At 37.5% G+C, this 11,444-nt stretch overlaps 1 protein-coding gene across 9 annotated transcripts in view; it reads right to left on the minus strand.

The window, feature by feature from the left end:
• The window catches only part of RBMS3 (RNA binding motif, single stranded interacting protein 3), a 1,190,010-nt gene extending 1,178,574 nt beyond the window's left edge, over nucleotides 1-11,436 (minus strand). For 5 of the 9 annotated variants that reach the window (XM_006851604.1, XM_006851598.1, XM_006851602.1 and 2 more), the window contains exon 1: nucleotides 11,156-11,230. In XM_006851604.1, the coding sequence (XP_006851666.1) occupies nucleotides 11,156-11,230 (75 nt within the window). Of the gene's footprint in view, nucleotides 1-11,155 lie in introns of all 9 variants that reach the window. The other 4 variants (XM_006851603.1, XM_006851596.1, XM_006851600.1 and 1 more) reach the window with 3 other exon arrangements.
• Between the last annotated feature and the right edge of the window lie 8 nt (nucleotides 11,437-11,444).

Below are 11,444 nucleotides of genomic sequence, written 5' to 3' on the forward strand. Positions count from 1 at the left end.
TCCCGTAAAGATTTACACCCTCGGAAACCCTATACAGGGTCGCTATGGGTCGGAACCGACTCGATGGCACACAACAACAACAACAACAACAACAAGTTAAGGATGCTCCCTCCCCCCGCCCTTGAGCATTATGCTCTTTTAAGATCTAAATGGGATAAAAGGGACCCTGGTGGTGCTGTAGGTTAGGCATGGGTCTGTTAATCATCAATAGTGGTTCAAACTCACCAGTCGCTCTGGAGAGAGATGAAGCTGTCTGCTACCTTAAAGATGTATAGTTTCCGAAATCCCACATTAGGTCTCTGTGAGTTGTAATCAACCCAACGGCAGTAGATTTGTTTTTGTTTTTTTTTTTCTTTTCTTTTCTTTTCTTTTCTTTTTTAAAATACAGGATAAAAGTAACAACAACCACCCAAAAGATAAAGTAGGAACCAGGAACTTTAGGGGACAGTGATTTTATTCTAATGAAGCAGAAACAACTCAGTAAGCGAGGGTGAAAATAGTTGCCCAACTGACATAATATAATCAATGTCACTCTTTGTACCTGTAGAAACATTTGAATCAATGCATGCTTTGCTGTATATATTCTCAACAGCAACCACTGTTGTTAAGTGTCATCGAGTCAGTTCCTATCCTTACCAACACCATATAGGGTTTCTGAAGAGCAGCTGGGAGGTTTGAACTGCTGGCCTTGCAGCTATCAGCCCAGTGCTTACCCTACAGAGCCACACCATGACCTCTACAACAATAACAAAAAAAATTATATCAGAAATAAACGTATTTAATGTGCATAATACACTATAATTCTAACTCAGATCAATGGTAGATAATACTTTCCAAAGGTGGTAAAAAATCGTCACCCAAATTTTGGTCAGACTGAGTCCTTTGTCTACCAACTAAAAGCAAGGGGAGGGGGTGATAAGAATACTCATTGGAACGGGAAAGAACAGACAGATTTCACAAGACCAGTCCCTATTTCTAAGTGGTCATTTAGTCTCAGAGAAAATCAGAACAATTGAAATCACCTTCAAGTTTTGGGGACTATCTGTGATAGGTGAAAGAGAGACCAAAGACAATGACTTGAATTTGCTGAAGAGTATCAGTGATATCTGAAAAGATGACTGGGGAGAAAAACTGAGTAAATACAGAATCAAAATTTAGAATGATTATAGGAGAAAACATTTCCTCCAGGACTGGGGGAGGGAGTGACTTTTCAGGTATAAAACATGCATGGACCTGGAAAGAGAAAAACCTCTTTCCTGAATAAGATGAGAGGATATGGCCATGCTCTGAGCATAGGATCATGATTTTCTTATAATAGTGGAATAGCGAAAATGAAGGAAGCCATCACAAGTGGCTCAGGGTTAGAAAAGCATCATCCTCCGGAAGCACAACCACTAGTAAGAGTAATGGCAAGTCTGGTGGAAAATGTGAATACATGTAGAAACTTTGGTTCTCTAAGGGGTACCATTCTCTACGGTTGCTAGGAACTTCTGAACAGCAAGGGCAATTTTTCTGGGTGAATAACAATAGAAACTTGGGAAAAGAAAAAGGAGACAGATACAATACATGCAAAAATATCCATGACTTTAGAGAGGGTATGCTTTATTATGGAGCTCTGGTGTGATGAAGATAGGTACTGAACTAACTGCTAACCACAAACATGGCAGTTTAAACCCAACAGCTTCTCCTCAGAAACCCTAAACAGGATCACTGTGATTGGAACAGATTTGACAGCACTTAACAACACCACTACTGGACCAATAAACAACATTCTTATCAACAGAGAAAAGACTGAAGATGTCAAGGACTTCATTCTTCTTGGATCAACACTCACAGAAGCAGCAAAGAAATCAAATGACGTATTGCATTAGGCAAATCTACTGCACAAGACCTATTTAAAATGTTTAAGAGCAAAGATGTCAGCTTGAGGACTAAGGTGCACCTGACTCAAGCCATGGTATTTTCAATAACCTCATATGCATGCAAAAGCTGGATAGTGAATAAGGAAGACTGTAGAAGAATTGATGCTTTTGAGTTATGGTACTGGAGGAGAATATTGAAAGTGCCATGGGCTGCCAAAAGAACCAATAGATCCATTTTGGAAGAAGTGCAGTCAGAGTGCTCCTTGGAGGCCAAGATGGCCAAACTTCGTCTCTCATACTTCAGACATATTGTCGGGAGGAACCAGTCGCTGGAGAAGAATATAATGTTTGGTAAGGTGGAGGGTCAGAGAAAAAGAGGAAGAAACCCAATGAGATGGATTGGCCAAGTGGCAGCATCGATGGACTCAAGCATGGCAACAGTAGTGAGGTTGGTCCAGGATCAGGCAGTGTTTCATTCTACTGTGCATAAGGTCGCTATGGGTTCATACCAACTCGATGGCACCTAACAACAGCAACAAAAAACAACAACATACCATATAATAAAGACTGTGTGATTTGTCTCATGCCTGCATCCCTAAGCTAGTGACCCAGGGAAACACCTGTTAGATTCAAGTACTTTCTCTAGTAAACACATCCACCGATTGTGCAATAAAATAATTCTGTGAACCTGGCACCTAGATCTGGAAATCTCAGTTGGTCTCCCTGCCAAAAGTCAAGCCAAAGCGTCCACTTTTCAGATATCTTCGCAACAGAATGCTAATGACGTTTTCCCATTGACTGTTCTATCAAGAGTGCCTCCCCAGAAATTTGGAATTATTAAATGCAAAGATATCTTGAATGCAAAAAGACCATCGTAGTGAGATAGCAAGAGATAAGAAATTTTAAACAACTAAAAGAAAACTGCAAAGTCAAAAGTAATAAATATTTATTTGCACAGCTACTACAAAACATGGCCAACTTAATTGTCCTACTTTGTCTTCTAATCTCTTCACACTTCAAAAAGGTAGGTGGATTAGATTTTGTCATTTTGCAAGGGCACCCACGTATGCAAGATAATTTCCTTGCACTTGTGAGTTACTGGATGGCAGCGGGGTAATCTTTACAGAAGTAGCCTGCCACTTCTTTCTCCCTTGGAGTGGCTCATGGATTCAAACTGTTAACCTTTCAGTTAGCAGCTGAGTGATCCTCACATTAAGTGGAAATAGATACCAAATTCTTAACTGCACTATACAATGCTGAAAAAACTTATTCTAAAATAAATGTAAAGTCATTTCTTAAAACTATTACTACGATTTAGTGAACTGTAAAATTCTTGTATTACTCGTTACTTCCCATAGAACAGAAAAGGGCACTACTAGGGTTACCTTGGCCCCTTAAGTAGTCTAGATTTCTGCTTTTTATTGTTTATGAAACAAAATTCTAGGCAGTTTCTTCAGAGCACTGTTCAGTATAACCAATTCTGGTAACAGGAGGCTTTGGGGGGAACAATAGAGTATCTAGCATGAAAAAGAAGAAAAGATCATTCTCTTCTTTATGTGTCTTGTAAAAATAATTATTTCCCCCCTACTTCCTCACTGTAATACCGTATTGGACTTCTGGTGTGGACTTGTAGGATAAGCACTGGGCAGCGAATCACAAGGTCGGCAGTTCAAACCTACAAGCAGCTCCTCGGAAACCCTATACTGGTTGCCATTAGTCAGAACCAACTCAATGGCACTTACCCTCAACAACGGTCTTTCAGAGGCCTCTTGGTTTGGCACTGTAGGATAATTACCTGACCATAAAGTTGGTTTGAACCGCAATGCAGGTGGCTCAAACTCACCAGCCTCTCCTCAGAAACCAATTTGACAGCACAAAACAGCAACAACAACAATCACTCCGAATTTAAGAGCTTCGAATGTTTCAGAAATACCAAACAAAATAATAGTTCATCTAGAAATTGTTTCCATATTTATATCAGTTTCCATATTTACTCATGAAACAATGTTGTCAGCATCTTAATGTGGCAATCCTAGTTTCTGTCATGACCTCAACTGGTTTAGTCAAACATGTGCATAACCATTTTGCTCTTACACCACCTGTTGAGAGAAAGTTCAATGAGGAAGAGTAAAGCACTGCATTGTCACTATGAAATCTTTGGATAAGCCCTAATTTTCCCCACTCAAAGGAGAAAACTTTAACCACAACAACAAAGCCAGTGATGATAATGATTAAATGATGTCTGTCATTTTCTTCCACCCTTGGGAACTGCTCTCCACCCACTCCCAAGTGATGGATGTGTTTCTTACGGTGCAATGGATTTAGATGTAGCCAAGGATGCCGACAGTGAAATTTGTCAAATCACCAGAGTCTGCAAAGCAGCATTTGAGCTGCTCTTTAGAAAGCACTCAGTAACCAAACAAAAACTCATGAATGGCACAAAACCGAGGTCACCTCTCAATACCACTAATATATCAAAGCAGACTCATCTGTCACAAAGCAGGAGTCACAAATGCTAAACATGGAAGGGACCTTAGAGAACCTGACCTAGAAATCACTGTATTGACACACAAATCAGAGAATTTCTCTGATGAAAAGCAGAATTTCACATCTTGTCTTGCATTAAGCATACTCTTGAAATTTGACATATATTCATATTAGAGGTTGATGCTCTGAATTCCCAAAACTTGACTTAGATATCTGAATTCACATAGTACCTATTTCTTGACTCAAAAACCTTTGAGGAATAATTAAATATATATTTAATATGTGAACCAATTCTCTGCAACTATCAAGCTGAAAGAAAGAAAAATTAAATATAAAACCAAACAAAATCCAGCTCTCCTGTGTCTAGTTTTTCTTCATTCCTTTTTAGAATTACTTTTTAATGTATAATACCTGAAATCTCAAATCGAATAATAAACTGTGTATGTTTTTTCCAAGATCACAGAAACAATTACTTGTTAATAAATCCTACATTCTATTGTTTTTATTGTTTTCATGAACTAATACTCCTTCAAAAACACTACAGGTAAAGCATCCCAGAGGGCAGAGGCAGTGTGTTCCTATAGCATCTGTGATGAAGAAATGGAAGCAAAAGTTGTGTCTCCTGTGTAACTAAGTACTTTGAACAGAGGCAATAAAAGCTGAATATTGGATTTACAAATATCTTAAGAAAGAAACACACAGCCACCTATATCTACATTGGGGATCCTTATTACTTACCCCTCTTTTCTTTAAGTTATATGACCTATAGATTTCCTTGATACAGTACTATAGAAAAACCAGCAGGGTACAAAAAAGAGAAACTTGTCATTTTAAAACACAAATGAGAAATTCACCTTTGTTTTTTGGCAGAGGGCTCTAGAGGAGACATTTTTTATCTTTCCATTTGTAATAGTGTCACACACATTCAGTACCTATGGGTTTAAATTAAATGGCATTTACACTAACCATTAAAAACAAAAACAACAAACTGGTATTATATGCCTATATATATATCCTATATGCACAGTGGCTCAGTAGGATAAGCACTGGAATGCGAACCACAGCATCAGTGGTTTCAAACCTACCAGCAGTTACTTCATGGGAGAAAGATGAGGTTTTCTGCTTCTATAAAGAATTGTTGTTGTTGTGCCGTCAAATTGATTCTGACCCATAGCAACCCTGTATAGGGTTTCCAAGGAGCAGTTGATGAGTTTGAACCACCGACGTTGGAGTTCAAACGACTTTACAATCTGACATACTAGTCCACAACACCATACTAGGAGTCCAAAGAATTACAGCCTTGGAAACCCTAGACAAGGTCGCCATGAGTGAAACTGACTGCATAGTACTTTGTAACAACAACATTATATGCATGTTTCCATTTTTGGAAATCATATCTTTCAAACACATTAAAAATAGTTCAACCGTTTTCCCACTAAAGCAAAAAATAGCAACATGTATCCTCAACACACGTATTATACCACATGAAGACATTTCTGTTCTTGGTCTTCCCTTCAGCTAGATCTGCACTCTTGCTATGCAACAACTATAGCATAAAAATGTCTATTCTCACATGCTTTTGATATTACACTATTTAATCACATACAGCTGCGCCTTATGAGACTGTTACAAAACACAATTTTAATGTAGTATTTGAAGCCAACTGTGGATAAACATCAACTATTTACTCTGAATAAAAGTTTGATGCTCAAGAAGTTTCATTTCAAAGGAAAATACAGGCTTTCTTAGAGTTTTCTATGAGAATAACTGTGACTGCGCCATCTTTCTGCCAAAAAAGAAAGATAATGTCAAAATGAATTGTGTAAAATCATATTAGTGCAAAAAGTGAAGCTTTCCAGAATGCATGGAGTCAGAAAGACCTAGAATGAACTTGCATCCTCCCTCCTTCTTCTTGGAGTCCCTTCCTACAAATCACCCTCACCCCTAACCCTCAAATACATTTTATTACTTTATATGAATCATTTTGAGTTATAATTCTGTTATTTTTTTCCCTCCATAGAGAGACAGAGAGAGTGAAATGAGAATGCTTAGAAAGATCCTGCTAAAAGAAATATCTATTTTGTTTTCTTTGGGTTTGGAATTCTTCTGAAAAAATAACGTGAGTTTTTCACTTCCATTTATACTTCTTTTAAGTAGGCACCATATTTAGTGTTGTTAAACTATGATTACATTGTGAGAAAAGCTGCAAGTATGTATATAATTCCACTGATGATAAAGAGTTGAGGGAATAAAAAAAAGGAAAAAGACAAAATAACTAAAAGGGAGGGAGGCCCCTTGTGTCTATTTTTCTCTTATTTAAAGCCAATTAAAATGCTAGGCATTAAACAATGAGACAAACAAGATTTATCATAGTTTCATGATATCATGTTACCCCCCTGAAGCGAAAGAAATATTTTGAGTTGTTCCTAAAATTTCTATTGCTGGAAGATTTTTAAGAAACCAGTTTTGTATGTTTCAGACTTTCAAAGGAAAACAGAACTTGGGAGTTTTCAAGGCTGTTTTAAAACAGCTGGCAAGTTACCAACTCTGGCTATCAAATGCAAATCTGAGTCAGGAAGCACTAAGGAAATTCTAAACTCATTCCCTCCCTCTGCAAGATTTTCTACATTTTCAAGTGTAAGAAGTGTGTTAAGGAGCTGTTTTGTTTTGCTGTTGGAAGCTCTGTCTATTCACATCTTTAAGGATATACTTTGCCCCATAGGAGCCTCTCTCTTTTTGCCTACTTCTTAGCCCTTGTGTTTTCAAGTGTTTGCTCTTTCTATGGCACAATCAATTGGGCACCAGCTAGACCCTCAGAGACGGGTGGCAGTCCAGGCTGCATATAGATGGGGCATTCAGTCTGCATTAAAGCGTGCATTGGTTAAATTACATGTTACACCTGATTCTGACTTCACACTTGCCTCCCAACACACAATCTGAGTACCAACAGTCAGAGAAATCATGTCAGGACCACATCGTTTCTTCTAGACCTTCCGGGGAACCAATGACTGAAGAAAGGGATGCAGTGAGTATATATAAAAGTTATGTGATTAGAAATTCTGCAATGGGTTGGTTAAAACAGAGTAAACAAGTAAGACTACAACATAAGCTGGTAAGAATGTGCAAAAGGAAAAAAAAAAATACAAACTTTCTATATGTGTTTAGGCAAATGTTTAAACTTTATGAAGATGACAGAAACGTTCCCAATATCACATATGAGAAGAACATCAATTTCTCAAGTGCAAAATGTCAACTCAAAATGTTGTGATTAAGTTTTATGCCTTTTGACTTTCCTAGTTCAATGAATTTGTTCTTCTAAATCTATCTTTCCTTGTAATAAAGTACAAGTTCAGGAAGAAATTCACCATGGGTTTCAAAATGCAATAGTAACAGGTTGTGTTAAATCTAATCTAACAAAACACTTGAAAAATCTAGGTTATAGTCCTGTCAAATACCATTACATATTTTATCACTCGGTCCTCGCTATCTAACATTTGCTGGGTATAATGGGTGGTTTTCTTTACATCAAATTTGCTTATAAAACTTTTTCTTTTTCAGTAGTCTTCTATTTAAATATTATGATATGTCACAAGATATTTTTATGACTCCATAAGCAAAAGTTATACTCCTTCTTGAAATTATTTCTTTTCGTAGAAAAAAAAAAAAAAAAGAAATAGGCAGTGGGGGAAAAAAAATGTCTGAGACTATGAGTAAGCCAGAAAAACACTTTATGACGTAGATGTATAGTCTCAATAAGGCATCTTTTCCCTAGTCTTGTATTTTTTAAAAAGTTACATATATTTTTTTCTAATATGATAACTTATCTAAACCACTTAGGAAGTTATTCAAAGGGCATAAATCATAAATATTATTTATTTATTGCAACAATGATAAGAGATTAGGACTGAAATACCAAAAATGTATAGGAGCAGAGAAAACAAGGAAATAGCATAGGTTTCCCTAAAGATTTCATATGCATTTAAGGAACAGAAAACGTTTTTTTTAATTCCTATTTTCATTTTGTTTTAAGAAAATAGCAGCTGTACCTAATAATAGTCAGATTTAAGTAGAATGAGAAATTTCAGTACTTTTGCATTTTCTGAATGACTATCATAGCAACATTTTTAGTTCTTCAAAATCCCAGAAACACATCTTCTCCCTTCTCTCCTCCCCAGCTACAAATTTATGTAAGCAGATAGCTCTTGTGAATTGGAAAAAATAAAACAAAACTCAACACCTGGCTCTAGACAACAACTCCAGGTACCTTACCAGAGTATGTTTTCTGTTACAAACCACCGAAATTTTTGTTTTATCAACTATATTAATTCTTATATTTCAGCATCATTTTAAATGCCTTTGACAAGTGGATTATAGGTATAAACAAAGACTAAAACAGCGGGTTTTATTAATTCCGCCCAATCTTACCAAATAAATGAAGGCAGCATGTATTTACTTCAAAATTAACATAAAATATATTTGTGAAATATGTACGCAAGGGTCAAAAGGAATACTGAAATACCCCAGCTGTTTTCTTGTTATACTGGAGCATTGTACACTATTAAATCTGTCAGATTGTCTTCACATTTTAAAATACGATTGTACATTCACCTGCTCTCCTATTCCAGCTGAACTAAGTTTCAAAATAGGGCACATAGTCACATCTTCAGCTTCCAGGAATGTTTTCAATATCTGTCATTTCAGAGCCGCCATAATAATATTCAAGAAATTCACAGCACTGACTAATTTTAAATCATGATAATCAATAAAAGCCACCATGATAGCCAAAACAGCAGATCTTATATGCCCTAGCACTCTGAGAGTTGATTGCCTAAATATCAGTTTAAGATGCCTAATGGATCTAACTTCTTAAAAATGTTCAGAAGTTGATGGCTTTGGCTAGCTTGAATGTAACAAGATCCAGATGCTGCGTGTCTGTACTACACCAAACTATATAGGGCCCCTATACAGTTTCTCTCACCACACCACTCTTCCTATTTACCCATAGAACATGCACACACATACTTTTCCTACCAGTATAACACACACACTTTTTCTGACCAGTATACTCATCCAGCACCCTGTATCTTTAATATAATGTGTATAGGATTCATTAGTTCTTGCTAGTAATAGGTTATAAGAAAAATGTAGAAGAGCAATTTTTTTTTTTCATTCATCTTGATCTCAAGTTTCCTTTCTGGACATACTGCACAGTACAAAATAAGCACTAGAAAGAAAGTGTGATGTTTGAAACATTTGGAAAATTTAGCCAAATGAGCAAAAGGGATGGAATGTCTAATATTTTTCATCCAACCTTTGAAGTTATTGTTTTTATTTCTTTGGGGGGGGGGATGAAAAATGACTATAAATTTCCCCTTTTTAACTTGTCCTTGTTTTGCCATTTCCTTGAGGAATGGCAGGCAGTCTTCTCTTCTCAATTCCCCAAAGAGTTAAAACTGAAGACATTGGAGCAGGAAGGCTCCTCTATTTCAGCAGCAGCAGCACAAACTAAACGCTCACAAAGGCAAAATGCAACGTGAGTCGACCGACCTTGGAGAGGCAAGGGAGATCATAGAGCAATTGAAAAGAGAAAAGAGGGGGGGAAACAAACAAATGCCAGAATCTTTAATATACTACTGAAAGTCTGCTGCCCAATCTTGTTTACAAATAGGCATTGTTTGATGAGACAGGATAAATGAGAGGTAACTACAGCATGAATTACCAAACCCTAATCATACCAATGAGTCCTGGTGACAAGCGACAAGCACGGATTACTCCGGAACGCCTTGTTCACTCTCGGCATATTTATTAAGAAGACAGTTGAGTCTGGCTAATGCAATACAAGTAATCTCATCTGTAAAGAAATATAATCCACACACTAGAGGTGGGAATTCTACCAACACACACCCCCCCCCCCAAAATCAAGTATAATTTAATTGACAAATAGGAGCTGTGATTTCACACCTGAGAGTCTTTCAACTGCAGGATGAAGTTCACTGTTGGCACTGTCCACTGCTTAGTTATGTGGGCTTGCCTCTGAGCCCGTAATGATCATTTGAGCTCAGATGCTTAAAACCTGAAGTATTTAACCAATTCAAGTCCAATTACTATTAGTTACATTCTTTTCCTTTTCAAGACTCAGGCCTCCTATTGCAAAGAACACAGGAAAATAGAGCCTCTAAAAGTAAAGATTATCTGTTGCTTAGACCGGCAATTCAGTCTCTATCACCCCAATTATCATAAATATGAAATAAAATATATAAGGCAAATAGAAAATAAAATGCACCTAAACAAACTCTTAAAATAATTTGATTAGCACCCCTATGTCTCCCCCAACCCTTCTTTCATGCTACACTCAGTGATTAAAAGTTTGAGTCGCCCCCACCTTGGAGTCCTATCCAGTGGGAAAAACCCTTTGAGAGCTACAAACAAAGAACAGCTCACCAGAAAAGCCCCTGAAATTGTATTCTTGTGCCTGATAATCACTGTTGCGATCTCATTTCTAACAACCCTATCTATCTGTAAAGGACTTTACGGATATCAGGAATGTTTATTCTGCCAAAAAACAACAAAGGAACTGGAGTGAAACTATTATCTCCCCTTAAAGAGAAAGCCACAATTCCGGAGGTTGGCTGCGTTCTTCTTCTATTCTCCTCTGCCTCATTAACTCCACTGGTATGTTACTAATTTCAAAGAAGCAAGGAAAGGGGGGGGGGGGAGATGAAATAATAATTCACACGCCCGTCTATGTTTCCCATCCCAGTGCAGATAATACCACACTGCCTGCGAGACTGTGGGTCAAGCCATACCTTGGTTTGGAGATAATGAGGATAGTAGTAAGTGTACTGGGGGTACATTTGTGGCTGATCCAGGCGTTTGCCCATGTAGCTGGAATCTTTATCACCGAAGCAGGGAACTGGATGACAAGGTATAGTGCTCCAGGCCGAGCTTCCTCTTAAACCACTATTCCTGACAGTCCCGATGACTGATGAGGCTTCGGAGACTCCTCGTCTTCCACCACTCGCTACTTCCAACACAGCAAGAATTTAAAAAAGAAGCACACCAAAAGAAAAAAAAAAGGGGGGGGGGGATACTGGG

Source organism: Chrysochloris asiatica, unplaced genomic scaffold, assembly GCF_000296735.1.
Source record: "Chrysochloris asiatica unplaced genomic scaffold, ChrAsi1.0 scaffold00030, whole genome shotgun sequence".
NCBI classification, from domain to species: domain Eukaryota; kingdom Metazoa; phylum Chordata; class Mammalia; order Afrosoricida; family Chrysochloridae; genus Chrysochloris; species Chrysochloris asiatica.